The sequence below is a fragment of the Cyphomyrmex costatus genome, unplaced genomic scaffold (genome assembly GCF_001594065.2).
Source record: "Cyphomyrmex costatus isolate MS0001 unplaced genomic scaffold, Ccosl1.0 scaffold415, whole genome shotgun sequence".
Taxonomy (NCBI): Eukaryota; Metazoa; Arthropoda; class Insecta; order Hymenoptera; family Formicidae; genus Cyphomyrmex; species Cyphomyrmex costatus.
Genome location: NW_017278373.1, coordinates 791,783 through 819,675, shown reverse-complemented (window position 1 = coordinate 819,675; position 27,893 = coordinate 791,783). Strand labels below are relative to the sequence as shown.

At 28.9% G+C, this 27,893-nt stretch overlaps 1 protein-coding gene across 1 annotated transcript; it reads left to right on the top strand.

Annotated features, from left to right (window-relative positions):
• The first annotated feature begins 1,007 nt into the window (after positions 1-1,007).
• Positions 1,008-25,009, top strand: Hrb27C (Heterogeneous nuclear ribonucleoprotein at 27C). Its single transcript, XM_018544061.1, has 9 exons — positions 1,008-1,045; positions 2,539-2,746; positions 3,305-3,491; positions 6,536-6,618; positions 7,184-7,574; positions 12,950-13,150; positions 17,103-17,258; positions 21,842-21,889; positions 24,952-25,009. Exons 1-8 carry the CDS (start codon positions 1,008-1,010, stop codon positions 21,880-21,882), a joined length of 1,305 nt encoding a protein of 434 aa, XP_018399563.1. The 3' UTR covers positions 21,883-21,889; positions 24,952-25,009.
• The last annotated feature ends 2,884 nt before the right edge of the window (positions 25,010-27,893 follow it).

Below are 27,893 nucleotides of genomic sequence, written 5' to 3'. Positions count from 1 at the left end.
ATGAGACATTATATAATCCAAGTAAAAAATATCTTATTAGATATATTTATTTGTATCTATCAGAAATATTCTGTGCTGCCTATAGGTAGGCGTGTTTTTGCAACTGAAATTCTCAGGTCTAGTTCTTTCTACCAATGTAGTTTGCTTCGAAATATTTTTTTCTGCTGATGAATTAGTTATACATTTTTTCCGATTGATCAATCAAATGCTTCGAAACATTTATAGTACTATATCGTACCCAGGGTTTGTAATCGAAAGGTTCCATTTAGTGACATAAATCGACACTATATAAGTATATGTATAATATTGTGTTTGTTATTCATATATAATACAAAAAAGAAAAACAGGACGACGTTTATAATCGTGTCGACTTGTGTTACCAATGCCCGTTTCCACTAATATAATAAATATATTTATATATTATTATAATTTAAGAAATATTAATCTTAATTGGTTTTACTATTTCTTTCTAGTTTTTTTACACTGAAAATTTATAAATTCAAAAAAATCACAAAATTTTAATAAATATTTGTTTAGATAGTATCAATGGGACATTAGCTCATATCACATAAAAATTTATTCAATTTGTTAATTTTAAGTACCATTTTTTTACTCATTGGTATATTATTTAAATAAATATATTTATTAAAATTTATTTATTTTCCGCAATTTTTTTTTTAGTACAAGAATTAAATAAAGAATTAAGAATTAAGTCAATCTACATTGATAAAGATGAGCATATAGAAAAAGCATTTCTAGGAATTTAGCCGAACAGTTAAAATCGCCCGCGGTTCCTCGTGCTGACGGCCCTGCAAATCAGATAGGCTGATTTGACCAGCGTCGTGGAACGAGAGGCGGAAGTGACGCGCGTCGCTTCGTTACGTTTACATTTGTTCCCGACGTCGCGTTGTGCGGAGCCATTACCCTCGTCCGCGCTAAAGCCTCGTGCCATATTCCCACTCGCGCCCTGTAATTGACCGCGTTCTCGTAGTTTTAAGTGAAATATTATGAGAGTGAAGACCGAAATGGATGACGACGAAAAGGGGTAAGTAGATTGTTCGGGGTATTGCGGTCTGCGGGACAGCATATCGCGCGCGCCCCCCCTCGCCGTCCTCCGTGCTCCCATATTCGGCGGGGCCATCATCGTTCCCGTTGTTGCTACCTTCGCGTAGTAACTACTATTTGCGCGTCGCAGAAATCGTTTTCCTGCCTCGTGCCTTTCTGCGTTCCGTCGACGTTCCGTCTTCGCGTTCTCGAATTCCGTCGCGTGACGACGTGGAACGTTGTGCTGTAGACAGTGACGATACTCTGATACGCTAGCGGCTCTCTCTTTTTTTTTTTTTCCTTTTTAGCGATGACGGTGGTGACGACGACGATAAGGCGCGCGACTTCTCGCTCCGCCGCGAGGTTCGCCGGTTGACTCGCCGCGTATTCGCGTGATTCGCGTCGTCTGGCTGTCTTCGAATCTCAGGATCAGCAGAAATTTGGGATTCCCGCTCCCTTCCTCACGTTTTTCAATCCGTCCCATGCACCGCACGCGCATTCTTTTATGGCAACGCAGGAGAGCAATGCGCAAAAGCGTTTCGCGTTCTTAGGCCGGTTTCTCTCTATTTTTACGCTCTAATTCTCAACCGGACCCGCTCCTTTGGAAGATCCCCCAGCGCCTCCGTGCCGGTCGGAAAGCATGCGGACGTAACGAGAGCACTCGTTGCGTAGATACGTACGATAAGTCTAAATGGCGTGTTGGAGTTTTTAAAACGATGGCTGAGAGGAATGGCGTTGTTGGATATATTATCATATGATTTCGATATTCGTGAGCATATCGTCAGCTACCGGCATATTTATGCTTCGTATGATTCAGCAAGTTTTATCTTTTTAGAATAACCATTTCTCCTCTTCAAACACGACCTCTTCTAGTGTTCCTCTTGAGAACTGGTTACTTTAGAATGCAATTTATGTAATTATCATGTTTATTACTCATGAATATTTAAACGAAAGTATCAAGTTGGTTTCTTTTCATGATTGAATCATAATTTTAAAAGAATATGGTTGCAGCTATACTTTGAGATTTGTATGATGGGCTTCAAGTATCTATACTTTCATAATAAATCTTTTTGCATTTATAAAATATATAATTTTCCTGTTTATTGTGTACAATATTAATTAGAATATTAAAATTATTTAATATATGCTTGAGAAAATATACGTTAGCATATATTTATTACACATGCTATTAACTACATGTAAATATTATTTTTGGAAACTTTTGAAACAGTTTTGTAATATCTTTATCCAAAAATATTTTTCTTTAAGTATTATTGTACAGAATAAAAGTGAATCGAAGAATGAGTATGACTCATGCTTTAAAAATATCAAGTAATTTTCCAATAAAGATAAGCATTCAAGTAGATTTAAAATCTGTCGCAACAACATATGTTATTTATTTATCATAAAAATTATATATAAGTATTACAAATATAAATTCACATAAGTATATAATAATAACACAAAGTGATGCTCTATCTTATTTTGTTACAGAAAATTGTTCGTTGGTGGGTTATCATGGGAGACAACCCAAGAAAATCTCCAACGTTACTTTGGTCGCTATGGCGAGGTCATTGATTGCGTTGTTATGAAAAACAGCGAATCTGGGCGCAGTCGTGGATTTGGATTTGTAACATTTAGTGATCCTGCTAATGTTTCTTTGGTCCTTCAGAATGGGCCTCATCAACTTGATGGACGTACAGTATGTATTATTTATCATAAATATGACCCTGTAAATTTTTTGAGTAAGATTGCATAATCTTATTTAGAAATATGGCGCACAATTAAAAATCTACATATGTAGTATATAAATTTACACGCAATTATATAGAAGCACCCAACATCCAGCTCGACCGTTGCAACCTATTCTTATCAGTTTTTCATTGGTTTGAAATTTAAATTCTCACAGTCTTATAAGATTTAATATTGCTTATTTAGAAAGTTTGCAAAGTCATGTTTACTGACGCATATGTTTATGATTCCAAAAAGACAGTTTTGTGTTTATTACAGTACTTTGTATTCTTCTACTTAAAATTGTTAACTCTTTAATTAAAATTATAATCTTATGTAATATGTATATATAATAAGAATTGGAATTGAACCTTTGGATTATAAATTGACTATTCTTGTATGGAGCCACATTTTACTCTTATATTTAGTGATGTTTTATTTTTTTCTAATTAAAGATTAAAACAATACAATGATCTTATATACGTGAAAGTTACAGGAAATATATCTTGTTAATATTTTTGTATTAAAGATTGATCCAAAACCATGTAATCCACGTACTCTTCAAAAGCCAAAGCGTAGTGGTGGCTTCCCGAAAGTCTTTCTTGGTGGTTTGCCAAGTAATGTTACGGAGACTGATTTAAGATCTTATTTTACTCGCTTTGGTAAAGTCATGGAAGTGGTCATAATGTATGATCAGGAGAAGAAAAAATCAAGAGGTGAGTTGATTTTTATATTCAGATGCACTCATAGACTGATGCATTATGTTTGATGGTTTTCATGGCGTTTTTGTTAGTGTTGCATATTTTATTATTTTTTTTTTCTTTGGTATGAAATAAAGTTACATGGTTTGTATATTTTGCTAATTTTAAAAAACATTTTTAATTTAAACATGTTATAAACTTAAAAGAGGGTCGTGGAAACTGTTGAATAGTGTATCGAAACGATAGAATAAATTATATTTTTATTATGATTACAATTATAGTCAGAATTTTTGAAAAATGTTTTTTTATTATATTGTAAATATAAGGGAATAAATGAAAAAGGTAAAATATATGTTCAATGGTATTGAAAGTAATTTTGTAAAAAAACAAATGTTTTTGGATCAAAAATTCTGACGATTACAATGCACCCATTACTGATGTACAATAAAACTTTGTATAAGATATGAGAATTAATAATTTTTATATTCTTAATTTAGCGCAGTTTAATTGTTATAAGATTTTAAAGTTATATTTAAATTTACCCAATATTGCGCAATCATTACATATCCTGATTTATCTCGTGTAATATATTTTGCCTTTTTTGTGATTACGTTACACATATATTGCGACATTTTACATTAAATTAAATACAGTTTATAAATAATGCGTTTTTGGCTAAGTTTGATTAAGTATAAGGTTCTGTCAAACACTATGCTTTTGTAGACTATACATAGCTTAAGTTTGCTATGTAATTAGGAAGAAATCTTACAAGTTCCAATTTTTTATTAGATATGTATTAAACAATAAAAGTAATTTATAGGTTTTAATGAATTAAATCAAAATTAGACGGACAAGTCTCTAAGAGCCGACTCAGGATATTATTGCGAACTATGATTTATTTGATACAAAAAATGCAATGGTACAAAAATTAGAGTACTTTTTGATGTTTATTATGTATTGGAAATCTGATCAAATAATTCATTTATGTAATTTTTTATCTATAATTATGTATTTTTTATTCATAATTATAATCTTATTTATATTAAACTTATATAAAAATGATTTTTTGTAAAATGGATGATAACGTATGTTATCTTAAAAAAACTGTTATAGTCATAATAATACTGAACTAAGTAACGATTAAATATTTAGAAACTATTGGCTAAGCATCATTGTTATGCTTACAAATAAGGTTGTGACTAATACTTAAAATGTGTTTCATTTCACGCTCACAATGCTCGCGATCATCATTTGTCTTTTTCAACATTTAATTAACAATAAGGATAAAATGATTTCATGAGCATTGCAAACTTTAAGTGGAACGCAGCCTTAGTAAATCCAATTAGGTACAAGCATTATTTCTTGATTATTTTGAAATATTTTTCTGTAAAGACTGATATCATAAGATTTGTTAAATGTTTGTGATTACATTCAAGGAGCTATATAATAATGTTTATTTTTTCTAATATAGATCAACTTTAATCTCGGTTTAACTTGTTCTTTTCCTTTGAATTTTTTGAACTAGAAAAAGAAGTGAAGGGTAAATTGAATCGAGATTAAGGTTAATTTATATTAGTAGAAACGGACATAATACTCGTATGCCTTCTTTTATACTAAAATATCCTATTTCTGAAGTAGCTTCTTAAAGTCAGCCATCATTAATATTGTAAAAAAAGCAAGATAAAAAAAGTTATCTTACAATATATATAATATTATATTTACAATATTAATGTTGTGTTAAATATAAATTATGTTCCTTTCAAACCACTTCTATTTCATTACTTTTTTAGTATTCTTTTAAAAGTTTTACAAGAATATTTCTAAATATATATTTTGAGAAAATAAAAAAGTAATAAAACACAATATTTTTTTTTAAGAGAAAATCCCTCCCTTAATAATATTTATCTTATGTATATCATAATGCATTATAATCTATTTACTGTATATTATATTATAAAATAAAATTTTTATACACAGATTATACACATAGAAATACAGAAGTAGGGGCGTGTGCTATAAATTTAAGAAGAAAATTTTAAGGTTTAATTTTATTACTATTAAAATTATTATTTGCGGTTGTTTATTAATTTTAACTTTTAGATACAGTTCACCCAATTTAAATATATTTCTTTTATATATATATATTAATTTAGATTATATATAGAAAGATTATTAATTACAATCTGTTGCGTAATAATATTGCCATTAATCAATAAGAAGTAAATAATAATTACTTATGATAAATAAATGTCACCAATTTTTGATTTTATGAATTTATTTTTATAATAAAAATTAATTTTATAATAAAAAAAGTGAGTATGGATAATTTTTAAATGAAATTGTAAACATAATAAATAAATTACTGATTTTTACTCATAGTGCAATGTTGTAATTTTTTGTACTTTTCATAATATTAAAATATTTTACGTTATTCAAAGTATCTCATTAAAAGTCACAACAGTTGAACGCAGTGTTTACAATAAAGTAGTGTCTACAATAAAGTAGTAAGCTTTAAGCCGTAAGAAATTGACTAATCGTAGTTTATTATTTTCTTTACATTCGATCGTGATTGATCTATTTTTTATGGCTTAAGACTTATTACTCTATTGTAGACATTGTTTAATAATATATTGCGATAAATCTGTTGCAACATGAGAGAGATGTGCTGAGCCAATAGTCATGTAGCACTGTAATCTCTCTTAGTTCCTACTGCCTGCCTCTCTTAGCATATGGTCTTTTTTGAGGAAATTGTCAGTACATTAAATAAATTAGTAGCATTCTAATGACTTTAAATTATTGTTTTTGATTTATTAAATCTTGTTATGTCATAAACAGTATGACCATGAATTTATATTGTGCAATATAAAAAGCGATTGTTTTATTAATTTAGTAATGTAAATGACAAAATTTATTTAATAAGTATTATAAGATTGGATGTTGTAAGTTGCTTTTTGAGGTTTTGATCATGTGCATATTTTATGCATTGTATTGTAAAAACTGCTTTCTCGTATTGTTATGGCGAGCATTTTTTTGATTATTCTCTCACGTTTGGACGACAGGATTCGGCTTTCTCAGCTTTGAGGATGAAGAAGCAGTGGACCGTTGTGTTGCAGAACATTTTGTCAATCTGAATGGAAAGCAGGTATAACACGTCAATACACGTCAATCACCATATCATATGTGTGACCTTATGCAAAAGATAGAACATAAGTATATGTTAATATTGTTCCCCCTTGGGGTTATTAATACTAAATAGGAATTTTAGTCACATAAATTGTTTATTAATACGAATAATAGTATATATATATAAATATATTAATTTTATACGTAGAATTGAGGATAGAATTAGATTAATTTTATAATTTGAATAGTATTAAGTGTAATGAATATTTTTAAATATTTATATGTAAGTAATCAAAATGTGTTAGTTTACAATAAGTCCAATTAATGAATCTCTATTTTATAATTAGAGTTAAATATTATTTTTATATAAGAGGTAGCACAAGCGTTAGTGCAGAGTATAAAATTAATTAACGTGTTAGCCTAAAATATACAATAATTTGTATAAAGGTATTTTATATGATAAATTCCTATCATTTTTTTTTACCAAAAATTGATCTAACAATTGATACAAATATAAAACCTCATTATTTTGGTTACAAAAAGAGAACTTTAATATACATTTGCGTGATATCTGTTTATTTCAGGTTGAGATTAAAAGAGCCGAACCGCGGGATTCATCGAGCAAAATGAATGATAGTCATCAGGGTCAATGGGGCCCACCTCAACAAGGTGGCCCGCCGATGGGAATGGCCGGAAATATGGGGCCTATGGGTGGACCAAACGGTCAGATGGGTGGACCCATGATGGGTGGACCCATGGGTCCGCCTGGTAATATGATGCAGCAATATCAGGGTTGGGGTACCAGTCCTCAAACCGGTGGATATGCGGGATACAGCACCCAGTATAATGCTCAAGGTTGGGGCGCGCCACCAGGACCGCCACAGCAGCAGCAAATCCCGCCGCCGCCACCGCATCAATGGGGTAGTAGCTATAATGTTCAACCTGCTGCAGCTACCCAAGGTTATGGAAGTTATGGTGAGTTCGGATAATTCTGAAAAATCACATTTTCCACCCATTGTTTATTAGCAAATATTAATCCAGATCTTGATTCAAACGATTGCGACATAGTATGAGACATTTTTAATGTTATTTAACACCATTGTCCGATATTAATAACTTATTGATCGAAGTATGCAAATGTGAGAAAAATTTGACATTATATGTAAAAGAAGTGTTCTTTTTCTCTTATTGATCTTTTATTAATTACATCGTTGATGTAAAATATTAACAGCTGATATTCAACTAGCAAAATTGAAGAACATTTTTTTTTTTTTTAGAAAAAGTCATTGAACAATAGGAATTGACAATATTATATTAAATGGATGACTATATGATATTATTTGTACAGGGTACATGATGGTAAACGACGTTGATATAATTAGTGTACTGGAGGAATAAATTTTATAAAAATATTAATATCTATACATGCACTTACATTATCATGCACTGGAAAGTATTCAATTAGAATAATTCGTCTGAAATTGTTAAAATGTCTTTAAAATATCAACTTCGTTTATGTTATATTTTAGGTAGCGATAAAATTTTACTTAAATATCAACTTTAATCCTACTCCTATCCCTTTCCATCCTGCTTAGAGAGATTAAAAGAAGACACAGAAAAAGATAAGAACATGAGAAATCTATAAATTACAATATAATACGATTTACTTTTACAATGCCCCCTGGAGGTTTTCAGAAAGATTTTAGACAAAATATAAGAGGTTTTGATGCAAAGAAAGTTAAAATAGAAAGTAATTATGTCAGCCCAGACTTGTGTGTTTGGTTTATTATTATTATTATTAAATATTATAAAAAACAGAGCGTATAACTTCAATATAACTTGAAAAGAGATAACGTTAGTTTTATGAATATTCTTAGAAATATTGGATTGGAGGGAAAGTTCTGCGGTATTTTATTAACTCAAAATTGTATGTTGTACATTTAAAAAGTTAGCGATTATATCATTCGAGAGAGAATTACGGTACGATGATTTTTAACGGAGTTATGAGCAATTAAAATTAAAATGTTTCTTTATTTAACTTGCGAATAACACAGAAATAAAAAATTGTAGGAACATTTAAAAAAACCAAATTTTTTGGAAAAAATTAAACTTTCACGTTAGATGATCGAAAATTTTAGCAAATTCTTTTTTGGTACATGACAAACTCATAAAATGAGAAGAAAAAATTCTCTTTTTTTTAGCTTGTAGTTTGCTGTATGTATATAAAATTACGAAATTTACGTGAACTAAAAAATTATAAAAATCATTTAAAAGTAGAGATTTCAAGATTTAAAACCTTTTTCTTAAATTTAAATTTTGTTTATTTTTGAAGAAGATATTGTATATATAATAATAATATTGTATATATAATAATATTGTATATATAATAATAATATTGTATATATAATAATATTGTATATATAGTTTTGAGCTAACAAAAACTACAAAACTTTTCCTTCAATCTAATAATTTGTTATCCATAGTGTTTAATTTTTCTAGGTGTATCTAATACACCTAGTAAATAAATTATTTATAAGTTTTTATTTTAAATAACAGTTTGTACAATAATAAGGCTTTAATTAAATATGACAATCACGAACAACGTTTAGATGATCACCTGTCCGAAAATTGTATGTGCGGTAGTATTAGCAAGCGCTCGCTTAGCGTTTAAACGTAATTTTTGTAAATGTTGTTTGTAATTGGCTATATTTGAAGCCTTATCATGGCATGATAATCATGTCACAAATTATTGCTTAAAATAGAAATTTATTTAATTTTTTGAAAACTTTCGTATTGTAATATTTTAATTCACGAATTTTGGAACGTTCTGTACATTATATAACATATATATGTATATATACGTACATAAAATGTTTATAAACATTTTATATATAATAAGTGATGTAAAATGTTTATATGATTTTTATATATTTTTTACGATATTTGTATATTAGTAACTGTTTATGGTAACTATGCAAATGTAATTAAATTATTATATAGTAAAATATACAAATATAATTATGACATGATTTTGACTAAATATCTCAAGTATTATAAATAAAACTTTAACGCTTGGTTTGGATTGACATAATACATATGTTTCAAAGATATGCGTATTCAAAATATTGATCTATGTAATTTGGTTTGTAGATTTTATGCTTGATTCTCTTCAAGTTTAATTCTTTTCATGTCTTTTTTTCGTTATCTAAGACTTCTACTTATTTATTATAAGTTCTGTTCTTTATTTGTTAAACTAGCAACTACATTAGCAGACAAAACAATTATTCTTTAATATGATTGATTCTTGTCCTTAATTTTTTGTTAAATCTAAATGTATAAACCAATCTAAAAAATCATTGAATGGCTTTGTATTTTAACACAGTGTACATTTGTATTTAAAATGAAATATATATATATATATATATATATATATTTATTAAAGTTTGGTATAAAATATATATATTTAAAATCTGGTAAAAACGAGGTTTTGGAGCAATCCAATTTAGTTATAAAGAATAGAGTTATTATTTGTGTTTTATAGCTGAATTAATATATATACATGTATTTAAAATGAAATATATGAAGAGTCGTTTGTTGTTACATTAGACTGAATTAAAACTTCTATTTTGTTTCCACAAAATTTCAAATATATAGATTTGTAGAGTTGGGAAGTAACGTGTTACTTGTAACGTCGTTAACACATTATTATTTTTTCTTAATAATGATCGTTTTTTTTTGTTTCTAACAGTAACATCGTTATAATGTAATATTTTTATAGTAACTGTTTTATGATTATTTTAATTCCCTATTATTTTTATAGTCAATAGATTACATTATTTTTTTATTAGATACAAATATATATATTTTGTATTGTGATGACAGAAGTGAGAAAATACATACAAAAAATTCTTGCAAAATATATTGAAATATGGATATTTTTCAATAAAACAATACTTCTATTTGATAAAATACATTTGTAAAATATACCGAAAATTCTTTTATTTTGAAATAAAATAAAATATTTTAATTCGATAAAGCTGCCATATAATTTGTTTCTTTTTCGGTTTATATTCGGTATATATATATGTATATACACATACATACGTATATATGTATGTGTAGGCATAATTTAATTAAAAAATATGATTATTTATTTATTATTGAAACAAAGGATATATTTTTGGTATATTTTACAAATATATATTATATTGAGTGCACATGTTAGTTTATTACAAATTATTTATATTTTAAGAATTAAAAGGCGTGATTTAACTCATCTGTACCCCTTATGATACAGATTCATATCTGTACTCTTATTTACATTTTGTCGTATTAGAAAAAAATACTTTACCATGAAATTTAAATTTATTTCTTACGAAATTTTTATATATAGATATTTTTTTTTAGAAAAAATTGCTTTATTATGGATTGTGACAATTCTTTTCATGGTAAATTACTTTGCGATTTTCTCAGTATTTCTACCGTGTCTTTTATCGATCTTTAATGTATTTTGTAAGAATTTTTTAATGTATTTTCTTGCTCTTGATGTCACAATTCAAGATAACCGCAGGAAATAGGTAGAAGTCTTAAATCTAAATCTTTACACAAGTTCTGTTTTTATACTAGAACAATATTCTTACTCTCCACTTATCTAACACTAAATTATCTTAAAGCACCAATTGCTATATTAAAAATAGGATATTGTCTCTAATATGCTTAGAGATAGCGAGTACTAACATTGAATATGATAACATGTCACATGCTTACATTTCACGATAACAAGTGTCACATTCATGTATTATAAAATAGAAAAGCTACCTTTTGTGTTGTAATTTATACTACGATATTGTATACACATGTTTAATAATATTTTCTATAAGAAGCGATTTTTTCATAGGATAGTTAAGGCAAATACGTTCTACATTCCTTAGAACGTTAGTGCATCAAAATCTGTTGTCAAAATTATTTTTTTATTATAAACCAAGATTTTTTTTAACTTTTCTTATGTAATAATACTAATAACAAGAATGAGTAAAATTAAAACATAGAAATATTAGTAAAATAAATTTTATTTTATAACATTGATAATATTTAAAAGAGTGTTTTTGTCAAGCGTTTCAGGAAAGGTCTAATTTATCCGTTAGGGAAATGTGTTCTTTTGTGAAAAATTAGAAAAGGATAAAATTAATTCAAACATATAATAAAATACGACCTACATATAGAAATTAAACTTTATTTTATTTTAATAATACATTTTATATTTAATAAAATTAAATTTTTTAATTTTTAATTAAATTAAATATTAGAGAAACTAATCTATTTTCATCTTTTGAAAAAGCATTTATTTCTAATAAAAAAATCAAGTTTTAATATTTTGTTTTAAAAAATTTTTTGGTAATAAAATTTTACATTGTTTTTTTTATAGAAAATAGTATTTTCTTTTATTTTTTTCTACATTAGTAATAAAGAGGAAGGTGCATTGATTTATTGATTTATGTAAATTTTAGTTATGTTGGAGTTTAATATATTTAAAAATTATAAAAGTTAAAAAGTTTATAAAATATTAGATCTATGTATTTAGGAAACATATACGTAAGTTTAAAATATATGTGTACATATCAGCATTTGTTATTTAACAAGTAATACTGTCTTTTTTAAACACAAAATTGTCTTCAGAAAAAGAAGAAATTGATGAAATTAATACAACAAATATAAGAATGAGGTATATTTAAATTAAGTTCCTGAGGCGTATTTGTAAATTTGAAGGCCTCGAGTAATTTCAATAATGCACTTTGCATTTTATAAAGTTTACGTATACATAAAATTTATTTTATTTGTTTTTAAATTAATTAAAGCAATAAATAAAGTAATTTTTGCTATATAGCTCAGAATTTTAAAATACAAAAAGTTAAATGAAACCAATGAAACTTACTAATAAATGTTTGCGAACTGGTTGTAATATTATTTATTTTAACTTTTTATTAGATGTGTTGAGATGCGTATGCTCGACCAGATAGATTTGTTCGTTTCTCCAGTTTTATGATATAAGAAGTAGAGGGTGTATTCTTCATTGGAGTGTATTTGCCTGAATTATCCTATAATTATTATCATCGCCTATCTTTGCTTCTTTTAATTCTTCCTTTTTTTCTTCCTTGCTATTAAGAGAACCAAGCATGAATGTTCAAGCCACCGAAGAGGCATTCTTAACATTAAAGAAATAGAGACAGCTTTATATTTGTAACAAGTTAGAAGAAACAATAGAATTAGAAATTTAAAAGAGTGGTAAGAAAGATGATATGAGCTATGACATGCGGTCGGTGACACGTGTTTTGTGTGGTTGATGATCGCAGGTGGGCCGGCGGCGGCCGCTTCAGGGGGCTACGGGCCCACGGCGGGTACTGGCGGGGCTGCGGGAGGCGGGCCTGGGGGCTCTTGGAGCTCCTGGAACATGCCACAGAATGGGCCTCCTCCTGGGACCCAGCCCCCACCCCAGCCCCCTCAGCCTAACTCCTCGCAGCCCAACTCCAACTCGAACCCCTCTGGCCCGCAGGGTGAGTCTTCAAGCTCAAGTCAAACAAACTTTCCTCTTTCCACCCTTTGGCATTGCAATTAGTTCCATTTTGACCTAATTCTGCGCCTAGCTACAGCAATGTAATTTCTTATACCAGTCTAATTTTATATGTCCAGTGGTCGGAAGAATTAACTCTTTGAGTACGGAGCACTTACAAGCTGAACGTTCCATTTGGATGCAGTTGGTTTTCGCGACTGTGATTGGAATATGTATTTTGTTTGCATTGAGAATATGAAGGAGAGACATCATCGAATACATGAGTTCATGGGTACGCAGACTTTCACCGAACACATGAGACCATAGGCCATGCAAATAATTTTCACCGAATAAATATATAAATCTGTAGACCATCGATGTTTTGTTGTATATATGGTTTTATTGTACTCAAAGGGTTGATACTTTCAACATATGGAACGTTTCTCTTTTTGTATCTGGTGTACAAACTTCCTCCAATTCTCATAACTGTTTGTTTATTGCGATATTTTCATCTGATAGTATTTGTATATCAATAATTTGATTAACAATTTCTAATATTCTACCTAGTGAATTTTTATAACATATTTTTATATCATAAGCGGCTAAGTACATTTATTTTATTTTATGTTAAGTAGTTTGATGTATTTACATATTTTTTAACTTTATATTATATATTCAATGTTATAACCGCTTTATTATTTTTATTTACGATTTGACTCTAATTGTGCTTTATCTTCATTTAATTATTATTATTTTTATAACATGTTTATATTAACATTTTATAGTTGTAAGATTTTAACAATAATTCTACTTTTAAAAAGAAAGTAAAAAATAGTTCAAATATATACATTTTTTTTTAATTGAATGAAATGTATATTGGTTATTTCTGTAAGATTATAAATATGTACAATTTTTATTAAAAAATTATTTAACACATACTTGAGTTTCTAATAATTAATACGTTTGAGACATATTGTGACAATTATTATGATGAAGATTGAAGGAAGTAGAAAAAATTTGTATTGTATTATATCTACAACGAGTGTATAGGCCTAAAAAAATCTTATCTTTTTTTATTTAAGTAATTTTATATTATCAAAGAATTTTATATATAAATAAATATATATATGTATATGTGTGCGTGTGTGTATTTATGTTAACATTTATATTTTTTCTGCAAACGTATATATATATATATATATATACACCTATATATGTGTGTGTGCGCGTGCGTGCGTGCGTGCGCGTGTGTGTGTGCGCACGTGTGTGTGTGCGCGCGCAAATATAGAAAATATTATATAAATACTAGCTTTTGCTTGAAGTTGAATTGAGTGATTATAATCGGATATAGCTATATACTCGTTGCATATTGCTCATTCTTTGGATCGAAAGTAATGCTTGCTGTACGCTTGACGCACTGCCACTCGCCTAGCTAATCTGGTCCCATCATATCTATTTTATTATTTTATATTTTATTCGCTACACGATGTTCTAGATCACGCCTCGAGCATTAGAAACAATAATTTTTGAGCCGTAACGTTAAATTATAAGTCTTTTTATTTTAGAGTCCTAATCTATCCTAGATATTCCTTTCCTTTGTAAATTTTTTATTATATTTTGTCAGTCCGTTTTTTTCGAATATCTTTTACACTTAAATTCTCGAAAAGCATGTACCCTGCCAGTACCCATTTATTGGGTTATTTAACCATTTATTATTGAAAATTATATATACATATATATTGCATACTATTACATATAACAGATTTAGAATAGATTCTCGAAAGATATTTTCCCAAGTTTTGAGAGCATGTTATAATTTCTTATAACTTATAAATAATAAGAATAATCACTTTACAGACATTGGAAATTTAATTAAGAAAATTAATATTTTATGATAATTTTTGTAATGCAGGATAATATGCTGTATTCTTTCCTTTTGTTTCCTTTTATCGCCTATCTGACTAATGGCGAATTGATGTCTCTATTAATGACAAGTGTGATTTGTTATAAGAAATGTCAATAACAATTAATTGTTTTTGCGTTTGTTATAAAAATTTAAAAAGAAAATATAAGTTACACAACTGACATCAATTCGTCTTTAAGATCCTGAGATCAGTATAGTATTTTTAATATCTGCTTGTGTGTAATAAATGTATGTCTACTTAGTGCTTTTTATCGTTAACGTTCACATCTCATATTTACTTATAACTGTAATGAAATCTACAATTGATACCAATGTTATTTATAATCAATTTGTTATTTGTAAACATATGAATTATTTATATATGTCAACATTTTTATATTTGTTTAAAGTAATTTAAACAAATACATATTGTTTAAAGTAAACAGTCTATGAATGATAATTCTGAACATAAATGTATAATGAAATGTGAGATATTTAGATATTTAAGATATTGAAACAGCTTGTTCATACATTTATTATTATAGTAGATAATTTAAATTAGTTATTTGATATCAAATGCATGATTGTATAGCAGTTATCTCGAGTATATGATTTATTATCTTTAGGGTTGTGCTTTTTACAATAAGAGTCATATTTTATAAGTTGCTTAAAATATTTTTGATATAGTTATAATTTATTATTGGATCTGTTTTTTATATAAAGATCTTCATTGAAAATGTATTGTACATAAACATAGGAATACTGATCTCATTATCTTGATGTTCTGATAGAGTCGAATTAAATATAAATTAATTTTATAATTCTTCAGAAACTATAGGTGAAAGTTTTTTATACGCACATGTTCATAGAATGAAATTTGTTTGCAGTATTTATGAGAAGAATTATTGAACAATATAGTTTTGTGAATTTTTTGTTTTATTTAAAACATGTACAATATATATTATCATATACATATAATTATACAGAATGTTCTAAAATTGATGATAAATATTTGAAAAACAGATTTTTTGTAACATTAAGACGAAAAGTTTAATAAGAAGATTTCGAGGATATAATAGTTTTCAAATAGGAAGTTTAAAAATTTCGAATGATAGGGCTAAAATTTCGCGCGCTCAGAGATAGCAAGTATGAAGATGATCAGTGTGAAGGTGCTGAATTTGTCATTGTCAAAGACATGAAGTTCGAGGAAATATTTTCACATTGTTTATCTTGCTATTTCTGAGTGCGCGAAATTCTAGCCCGTCATTCATAATTTTTAAATTCTTCCCATTCAAAAACTGTATTATATGTCAAAGCTTCAATATTTTTTTATTTAAATTTTTGTTTTAAAATGTTACGAAGAATTTGCTTAATATCTGAAATATTTATCATCAGTTTTGAGACTGTATATATGTATAATATTATATGTTTAATGTATATTTATATTGCACATATATAGTTTTATGTGTGCGTGCGTGCGTGCGTGCGCGCGCGCGTGCGTGCGTGTAATAAGTACGATTATAGAAGTATATCTAAAAAAAAATTAATAGTAGAAGAGAATGATTAAGACTTCCTCTTAAATAGAAAGCTATTACTATTATATTTTTTTTAACAATCTGTTACACAAGCGATATAAAATAATAGTTTTTATTGAATTATCTGAAAGTTATCAAAAATTTATCTTTGTTAGCGAAAATATTTGATCATTTATGTCTCAATACTTTATTACTTTCAAAAAAATTTTTTCATGAAAAATGCAAGAAGAGAAAGAACTTTGTATATATTCTTTAATACTATTTTTTATTATATTATTTTATGTACAAAAATAACTATTGTATATTTATTGTGTATCAATTTCATAATTTACTTTGATTTTAGAATATTATAATATTTAGATAGTATAAAAAAAGTAGAGTATCGTCTAAATGTACGTCGCAAATAATTAATTTTAATAATTTTTTTAAGTATATGATGTTTAATGTTACTTTTTTATGTTTTTTTTTTACAACCTGTTATAACGAAATGACTTAGTTATTATGTACAAATGTTGCAGGTGATATGTATTCGCGGCAAAATACGGGTTCAGGTGCGCCAGGATCTAGCAGCAGTTCAGCCAAGACTCCAGATTACACTGGATATTCTGCATACAGTAATTATGCTGATACTTCTTATCCTCAGCGTTCGTATCAAGGAGGCGAAAACAGTCAAGGTGGGTACGCTGCAAGCGCTCCTAAACCCGGCCAGCAAGGTTTCGATTTTAAAGAGTGGCCCACCTCATGACCATTTTAATTGACTCGAGTTGGAGAGATGCGCTGAATGGCTTGGCCTTGCTCGTGGGTTATTTCTTCAAATTCAAAATAAACATAAACTATATGCTGATCGTAAAGTCTGCGTTATGACATGAGACATTCTTTGTCAATTCACGTTTCTGTATGCATTAACAATGCTATTTAGGGAAGATACTTGTCGTTTAAGGAATTTGGCACTATATAATGTATTTTTGTAGAAACCACAAATTAGGATTACAATATTAGTTATACAGTAAAATGCTCGCTAAAAAAGTTGGTAAGATTTGCAGGCAGACGACAGAAAACGGAATGTCTCTTGTTTACGCCGGCATGTTGTTCGCGAGCGATCGAATTAGCATATAGACATCTTTTTTCACGATCGTAACATATCTTGTAAAAAAGCTTGGCAAACGGAAACATCAAAAAAGATGTTTAGGCTTTTATCAGAAATTGATTTTTATTGATCGCTCGCGAGAACGGCAACACACACACACACACACACACACACACACACACACACACACACACACACACACACACACACACACACACACACACACACATATATATATATACATGATCTTTTCAGATAAAATATAAATTAAATGTTAAATGTTAAGTAAAATACACAAATTGACAATGTTAGAATACACACCCATGAGGCAAGTGAAGTTTGTATGGCACTGGGATAGACGAAAGGAAGCGTGATAATAAATTGTAAAAATACATAATGAGCTAAAAGAGATTCTAAAATGTGCAAACAAAGTAAAAGCGAGCGTAAAGAATCAGGAATGCTAATCATTTAATCGTTAATGGCATTTATTATGGATGTGAATAAGTTTTCGTTCGAGAAGAAAATTCTTCTTAGGGGAACAAAATTCGATGCTTGTTCACTTCCTAACCGTTAGCAGACGGTATATGTAAAACAAATAATGAGAACACAAACGAAAGAAATATTTAAACTATGGTCTCTGATGGAAAGTCAACGCGAATGACTTACACATTCGAGACACTCGTCCCTCCACGATCCTGTATTTATTAAATAGTTGTTATACCGGATAATCGAAGAAAAATGAAAAATGATATAATGAGTAATTGATGAAATAATTAAGTAAGACGACCCACAGGCTGAACACTACACAAAATAGTGTACAATATATAGATCATTTTAATATGGTGTATGTATATTTATATAAATCTTTGACACATAGCAGGATGCGGTTTCTGCAGACGTCCTTTTTTACTTTCATGTCATATCACTAGTAGTATCTTAAATACGTATTTCCCTCAGTTCCTCTTTTTTCTCTCTTCTATTATTTCTTGTTTATGAATACTGATTTCTTAAATTAGTTTAGCGACTTTCCTATTCTTCCAACGATTTGGAAATTATACCAAGCGCGGAAGGGAAGGGATAAGAAAAAAACCGACAAACAATTACAAATATTTTTACAAATTGTATTATAAGAACTTAGTGTGTGGCCGTCGGACTGGCTTCTGTTCGACCATACCGTAAAATGCACGTGAAAACTGATTTATTTTTTACCTCCGATTTATAATAACTATTAGGCACATTTAAGGCTACGATTATTATTGTTACTATTATAATTAATTCTATATTATTACTATTATATACATCTATTATTACTATTAATACTTATGAGTGTTTACTCTTGCTATTGCTACTGCAAGTACTACAACTACACTATTACTATTACACTATTATTACTATCGACGATAATTATGAAATATGCGATGAAGCTTATAAGTGTTTAAATTTTAGATCAGTAGAATGAGAGATCATTGATAGATAAGGTGGAGGGAGGGATATATTGTAATCATGTGGATATGTCTCGATGGGGGATATCGACCTGAAAAGTTTACCTGATTAAATATATGACTTAATTGTATTTACTCTGTAGGATTTACCATAGATCTAAACGAGGAATATTTCGGAAGAGTGCTCTCCAAATGCTCATGTTTAATTACCGAGCGGGTCGCGTTGTGTCTTACTTTATCGATGAGAGTGGCGAGTATTATGCTAATGTATAATTCACCAAGATAGACCACACATAAAGAAGTAATTAATAGATTACGGTTACAGAATCCAGCAATTTCGTTAAGCGTTATAAATGTGATCTCATATAACGTAATTTACTATTGTCCATTTATTTTGTTTTCCTTGTCCATCGAATGACAGTGTAAGGCTTCATTGTATCTTAAGTGCAAGATGATTGACTGCTAATTTTATTTTTCTTTGTATTTTTCCGTTATTTGTTTCGCCGTTCACATATCATTAATGCTTGTTATGTATCCTGACAATAAAGTGTTGAATCGCGTTGCATCAAAGCTGCAGAATAAGTCAATTTTTTCTTTTTTTATGATATTTATTAATATATCTCGATCAATATATCGATTTTGAATTTAGAACTTGCATTTTGCATTTTGTTATAAATCTGATGTAACTTTATATTCATCTGCGATGAAATATATCGCGGAGAAAAAAGGTCAGTATTGTCATTGATAATTAGATGAAAAGAAACGAGTGCAGTGTTTAACAAACGCAGCTCGTGTGAATTTCTGGGATCAACGCAATAACACACTTAAACACGTAACGAAACAAAAACTAGAGAGCTCAATCAAACAACCAATTTTACACCCTAATTATTATAGTAATACAAAGAAAAAACACATACAGATAAACATATACACTCATGAATACATATTCACACACATACACTTTTACCTTTAAAAATGCGCATAAAAGAAGTAAACTAATTAACTCTTTAGCTGCAGCTGTTTTAAAATTCTGAATAAACAAACTAAAAATGTATCATAATTATAAATTTATATAAATTATATAAATTACTTATATTTTAAGTTATATATTTTACATAAAATTCTAATATATACGATATAACAGTGTTATAAATTTTAATAAGAAAAAATTTTGATGATGCTTTACTCAAACTTTTATTTGTTTATCGTTTATCTGACTTAGGTTAAAAACATTGTAATAAAAGCAAATTCTAATTTTTAATCTAAATTTTTTATTCTGGAAATATGTATATATATATACTATATATGCGGTTTGCAACTAAAGAATTAAATAGTTAACATATAATCGAACATTCAGACGATAAATTCGTAAGAGAAAAATATATAGATGAAAAAGTGATGAAAAAAACACTATGGTTGTTTTAAATAAATAACGCGTTATTTAATACCTAACTTGCAAAGGAGGGAACGGCAAATAATAGCGACGTGTTTGATCTACGGCTGTTTTTTACAACTTATTTTATAGAATAAATACCGATAAATAACGATGCGGAATAAGACCCATTAGTATTTATCAATTATAATTATTACTACTAATATTGTATTCCTTACTCTTATCGATTTTTAACTAAAGTTAAAGCGTGAATTAAAAAATCTTAAGTGTATGCGAGGTGTTAAGGAAAAATGGTTATTATATTTCATTTGTACAGTCAAAAACAATGAAGTTGCGACATCTGTTTCCGACGAGTTTAAGAATGCGCGATCAAGTTTAGGATACGAATTCCTCTCATGTACAATCAATGAATAATATATGGTGTCTATACAATATGTAACATAATAAAATGTGTTAACATATGATGACATATATAAATATTATATAACATATAAATACTAATTTTTTTACAAGTATCACAAGTTTTGTATAAAATATTAAAAAACAAAATATTTATTTGCTATTTGGGAAAGAAAGAAGTCACGTTATCTGATTATTTGCAAATGATCGACAAACACTATTGTAGACGCTATATTTATTTATTGCATGAGAGGAATTTGTATGCTGAACTTGATCGCACATTCTTAAACTCATCAGAAAAAAGCGTCGCAATTTTATTGCTTCTGATTGTACAGGACACATAAATATAATCGATGCGTTGTTAATGATTGGTATAAACGAGCTAATTAATTTATTATATTAACGAGTCTCAGACGGATAAAAGTAAATTTAAATACTAGCGCGGAGGAGGGGAAAAAAAGAAAGGGTTACAAAGAGTTAATGACTGCCTTTGCCGCAACTATATGTACATACATATATTTTAGATTATGAGACGGTGGTATAGTTGGGAGAAGCTATGTACGAACGGAAACGCAATTTTAAATCACACAAAACGAAGGCAGGGTGTGAAGGTTTTAGAGCGAGACTATTCGAATAATTGATTACTAATCATAACAGATAATATATTTATATTTAACGCAATATTATTAGTATTTTTAAATACAAGAGATGACGCATCTAATTAATGTAATAGGTAGTATATAGGAAAGCTATACTTTGATTCTAGCCGTTGTTACTACCTGCCTCATTCGCGGTTTTCGCGAACTGTACGACTTGCTCTCAGGGTTGTTGTTGTTCTCTTTTTTTATTACTGTTTCTTTGAGCTCTTTTTCCTCCCTGTCTTATATTCATCTATACTTACTGCTCTGAATCGCTCGTATTTATTTTGTTTTAAAGGAGGGGTACGCTACATGCCGAGTAGGGGAAGTCCCGCGTAAGGAGGCTGTAAGTTCAGTAAACGCCTTTATTACGATACTTTTAACAATCCATCATCTTTATCTAAGTAAATTGAGTCACTTCTTATTTCCACTTTACGGGACATTAAACTCTGAAAAAGATCTTTGTATTTGATATCTACTGAAGACTGTTAGATTTTTTGTTCTATATTACGATAATCACAATTTTAAGAAACGGAGCGATCGAATTGATAACTTTTATCGTATTAAAATGATTATAATAGAAAGGCAAGATATATAAATGATGAGATATATAAACTGATGTATAAATGTAATTTTCTTGATTTGCAATTCACGATTCGTAATAGATTCGCAGAAATATTGTTTGCCAGTAAAAATCTTCCATATTATTGCGATTTGTGGTGAACAACAGTAGCTGAAGATTATAATGTTAACGTTTATTTTTTTATTTTTACAATGAAAGTTTCATATCAAATTAAAAAATTCCATGAAAAAATTCGATAAAAAATTTACAGCATTCTTCTTTTTAAAATGTTTCTACTTATAAAATAAATTTATATGTTATATAGTGACCCCTTCGAATTCATGCAATTTTTATATACATATAATATATAATATATTATAACATAACAATTTTTCATATAAAACTCATAATTTATATATTTTTCGACAGATGTACATACAAATGCTTCATCTCGTATAATTTATTTCTTTTCTTCACTTTGTATCACACACTTAATTTTTTATCGAGTTTTTGACTTTTTAATAACAATTTGATAGGATGAAGGGAGAAGAGGAAGAGAGAGAGAGATTGCTATTGTTTAGTTTTATTTATTATTAAGCTTCGCTTTATTTAGTGTTCGAGGATAATTATTCTCTCAAACGCTGGAAAGAAGGAAAGGTAGAAAGAGAGAGAGGAGGGGGGAGAGAGGGAGAGTTATAGAGTATAACGATATTCATTCTTATTTTAGGACAGTCTTAAATAATGTCTTATGGAGATGCTAATATAATAGAGGGATAACTCTGTGAGAAAGTTTTCTAAAAATAAGTTCTAATATTTACGTTTGGCGGACGTTATAGTACTGATATGAGTGACGATCTGGATGAGCTTGGAGGCATGCTGAGCGAGCTGAAAGAAGCATCGCAGACAGAGTTGAGAAAATGAATCTCCAAAAGACAAAAATTGTAAGTCCGGATAAAAATTTAGATCATACTCGATAATTATACTCTGCAAGTAACAGAGGAATACCAGTGACAGAGGAATACCTTGGACATGCCATCAAGATAGATAAACTAGATGATGGAAATAGAGAGGAGAATAATAGTGGATAGTAGTGGAGAAACAAGTGGGATCATAAAAGTCTCTTAAACGTTACTTGGACATTTTTTAGGTCTGTTTACTTAAAATCTCTCAAAATTGTTGCACTTGAAAAGAGATAAATGTACATTCAAGCGTGGAAGAGAAAGAAAGTAAAAAGGCTAACAATAAGTATAAAAAATGCAAGCAATTCGAATTGATTATGGTTTTTTTAACACAATATTCAGTAATATATACCAAGTTTTATAAGATTATGCAATCTCTCCCTTCTTCAGATCCTTAAGTTTAAATAGATACACAATATGTAAATGCCGATTTACGATATTGTATAGTTTTTATTAAATATCGTGGAATTCAGATTGCACATCAACGTTTCGGCAACTTTGTGATTATCAAGGTATATATAGAATAAATGATTGAACTTAAGATCTATTAAGAGTCTATCTTCTTTTCGGCTGTGTGGTTCGTCACAACATCCAATGTTTCTTTTCGTTTTTTATGCATTTAGACGATTTTGTGTTAAACTATCTTTTTTAACGTACAGTCAATAGAGCGAAACGTAGCGTAAAGAAAGAAACTATAAATATATTACAGCCACTAAGTTAAGTCGTTTTTCTTCTCTATTAACTTAATTAGGTAATGCGCGGATTCATCCTTTTTCATCCTACAAGCGAATGTGTAGCATGCGAGTTAGATTTTTTTGTCAGGCAAGTTAAGTATTTTGATATTTAAAGAAATGTCCTTAAATGTATAAATAATTCCGGGGACGTCGTGAAATGTCTGTTTTAACGTTAAGCGCACGTTTTAGCGTCCCGCACACTAAAGACTGGTCGTATAATTAAATATTACACTTAACTACTTATTATTCGTATCGTAATCTATCGTGGAAAATACTTTTCTATTGATATATATGAGTTTCTCCTGCCGTTTTTAATTATTAGGGTATGTTTTAGTTCGTACACATGACGTGTAATCATTGGCTATTGCATTTTAATCACCAAGCGATTGTTAAAATTGCGAACATTGCGCAATTCCTCTTCTTTATTATTATTATTTTAATAATAATTGCACATAATCTCCAACGGAATCGCGTCGTTCAATAAGATAAATAAGACCGATAGACAGAGTAGGCATTTATTTGTCGATAAACCAAGAGATCTACCAAGGAACATTATAGTTTAGCCATGATAACGGGTCGAATTAATTAGAGAAAAAGGATATATTCTCGGCGATAAGGTATCGTTTCGTCACTGCCTGAGTCTACTTTTTGTCAAATCGATCTTGCTGTGTTTCAAATAAAATTGAATATCGATCAACAAGTAACGTAATTTCTATAAAGAACCAGAAACAAATATCGATATACGATTTCCCTCGAAAATCTCTATAAATCAATCCTTTATTAACGTTTTCTTTAGCAATATTAAGAGTCAAATAATAAAGAAGAGGCCGCCGGTATATATTGTACTCAGGTAGTGTGATAATCGCCCACACGTGTGGGCGCGAGTATAAGGCAGTAAAAAAATAATTTCAAATGGGACAAAGTTGATTAATATAAGAGACAAATGTGTTATACACACACGAGATATATTCTAAATTACGTTTACATAGAAGCAGTTAAGGCATTAAATTATAATTACAAGGTGATTTTCTCTGCGAGTCTGATAGGACAAGATAATTATTATCTTAAACGTATATAGTAATGCGAAAACAATGTAGAGATTTAAACAAGTGAGTTTTATATAAGGAAAATTCTAAAATATGTTTATGTTAAGGTTTGTGCAGCGGGCTGATATTTCAATCGTTACGAGAGGAGAGAATGAGAAGGAGGAATCGAGACCGCCTTAGCGGGATAAATCACACGCAGACAGATATACTATCCACGATTCTTACATACACACGCACATAATCCAATGATCCGAAAATACACAGTACTGAGAAGAAATGAGTGTATCGAGAGAGTGATCAGTGATTTTTAATAAAAAACCACGAGTGCATTAGCAAATTGGGCAAGTTAGCTAGAAGATGAAACGAATAAATAAAGTCGTATAAAACGTGTAATTATTTTGATCATCGAATCTCGAGGCACGTGATCGAGAGTAATGATTTTCAGATCTTATTAGATTGCTTTGAGAGCTACTAATAAAAAAAAAAAATAGACGAAATAATATAAACAAAGTTTTTAATTTCTTTGACGCAAGATGAGGGAGGATTACCGCCGCTATTATTTATTTTGCTCGAGGTTATTTCGATTTTAGTTAGAATGGAATTCCTACAGTTGTTGGGATGCTTTTATAATATCTCGCACACGGTACGATGAGAGAAACGATTGATCTACTTTTATCATATTTTAGTATGAAGTAATAAGATAATAGACGTAAAGTTGATAATGATTGTAACGATAATAAATGAAATTATTAACTGTAATAACATGACCTGTATACTTGTAAACTTTTAGCATTGTATTGGTAAGGTCGTATCCCCTTACGAGCTAATCATGAATAGAATAAAATAGAGATTAAATGAGAAAAATCTATGATAGTAAGTTTAGTAGTATCACAAGTGTGCCGCATGCGCATTTGGCTATTTGCATATGCATATGCGATTTTCTGAAAATAAAAGCGGCGGGCGTGTAATGCTCGTCTCGATAATATGAATATATTTGTTAAATGATCTTTACGCTCGCGCGCTTTCCATCCGTCTCACTCCCAGTGCACCGAATTTAATGTCTCCCTGTGCTGAAAGAGGATGTTCGACTTTCCGCTTTGATATTACGACGAAATGTTATTCCACTCAATTGTGTTCGATCTACTCGAGAATATCCGTTACAATGATAAAAACTTGATATATCCAACGAATTTCGGATTGGAGTAAAAAGCTTCTGAGCACATTTTACATATGAAAAGTCTACGTCTGCGATGAATCATGATGAAATGTTCTATTTAATTTTATCTTTAGTTTATTTTCTGCTTACAGTATCGAATCATTTTAAATCTATTGCGCTACAGATACATTGCCATTTCGATAAGCTTTTATCTTACAATAAATATTCAATAAATTATCTGTTCCGGTAAGACCATCGAATTTCGTCATTAAAGATAATATAGATTTAAAATATCATTATTTCTTGTACACGTTGAACATTTATTGTAAAATAAAAAAACAGATAAGCTCGTGGTTCAAGTAAATTACGTTCTGTATTTATCGTATGCAATTGTAAGCTTTTTAAAATATTGGATCAGAATAAAAGTTTGTAACATTACAAATTTTTAAATTTAAGCAGCTGCAATTTCATTAAAAATGCGAAATTTAAATAAAAAGATTTTGAAGCTTAAAATCTGTACTTTCGAAAGATTATGTTTTTTGAATTTTTATGAGTTTGGTAATTTTTACATATATAAAAAACTACGAGCCGGACAAAATGGGAAATTTTCTTCTCATTTTGTCATGTGCCAAAAAAAGTGCGAAAATTTTGGACTTTTTAAAGTAAAAACCTAAAATTTTTTCTATAAAATTTTTTTTAATTAAAAAAATTTTTTGTTACCGAGTTATCTGACTAAATAACAAAAAGGATTTTGCCTCTGATTGTGTATAAATTCATTATCATCTCGTACTCGTTTTAAAATTTGTTCTGTAATTTAAAAAACATATTCTTTTAAAGTAGAAACTTTATTCTATCGAATGGTATAATTATCAAATTTGTTTAAAAACGGATTGACATAAATAATAAAATAGCGTTACAACTTTTGTTCCGACTCAATATTAACTGACATAAAATCAAGTGAGAGTAAATTATATTGAAAATATCACCAAACTAATAATCATGTTGCGATTATCTTAAGGTTTAATTAAATTATTATTTAAAAAAACATGCATACAATATTTATATTTTTCAAGTTATTGATACAAAAATTTATTAAGATATTTATTAAACAAATACGCTATAAAATATGAAACAATAAATAAATAAATAAGATACATAAGTATAATACGAATAATGTAACAACCAAATATTGAACATTTATAATTAATTGCAAAATTGCAATTAAATCGGCGAAACTACTGCTATTACTAACAAATTTATTGGTTTTTTTTTTCATTTGTTTACGCTTTTTGATAATTATTTACAAGTAAGTAATATGCACAACAATATGTAAATAATTAGATATTATCTTATGTTTGTCAATAAGAATTGTATTGAATGGAAAATGTTTCTATGTTCTATACATTTTAATGACTATATATTTATATGTTGAATAATACTTTTGAAGCTTCCACGAGTATTTTCTTCAAAGAAGCTACGCGGTTTTCGGGTCATTTCCGTGTTGATACATCGTTAAGTGTTAACGTTTCATAAATATTACAGTTTTTTTTTCATTTTAATAAAGCGTTTTTTTTTTTAGTTCTTAATGTATAAATACAAATTTTAAAATAAAGACGAACTGCATAAATTCTACAGACAAAAATTATGAAGAGAAACAGAAAGTAAAGATTAAAATTAAGTAATCATGAGATGAGATTTAAAGTCGGACATCTTTTGAACAGCACAGTGGTGTACGTTCCAGGCCAAAGCGCATAGTCTCTATTTAAATCTTTTCTCGCAAAAAAACCAAAAGATATAGGATTGAAAAACAGGATAGGATAAAAAGAGAGAAAGGAAGTTTTTTTTGGGACAGGATGCGAGTAAGAGAGAATGAGAGAGAGACAGAGGGGGGGG

Excerpts from the sequence above, each read along its gene's own strand:
- Hrb27C (XM_018544061.1), top strand. The coding sequence starts at position 1,008 with ATGAGAGTGAAGACCGAAATGGATGACGACGAAAAGGG. Across the intron at positions 6,619-7,183 it reads TCAATCTGAATGGAAAGCAG|GTTGAGATTAAAAGAGCCGA; the intron begins GTATAACACGTC and ends TGTTTATTTCAG. Across the intron at positions 7,575-12,949 it reads CCAAGGTTATGGAAGTTATG|GTGGGCCGGCGGCGGCCGCT; the intron begins GTGAGTTCGGAT and ends TGATGATCGCAG.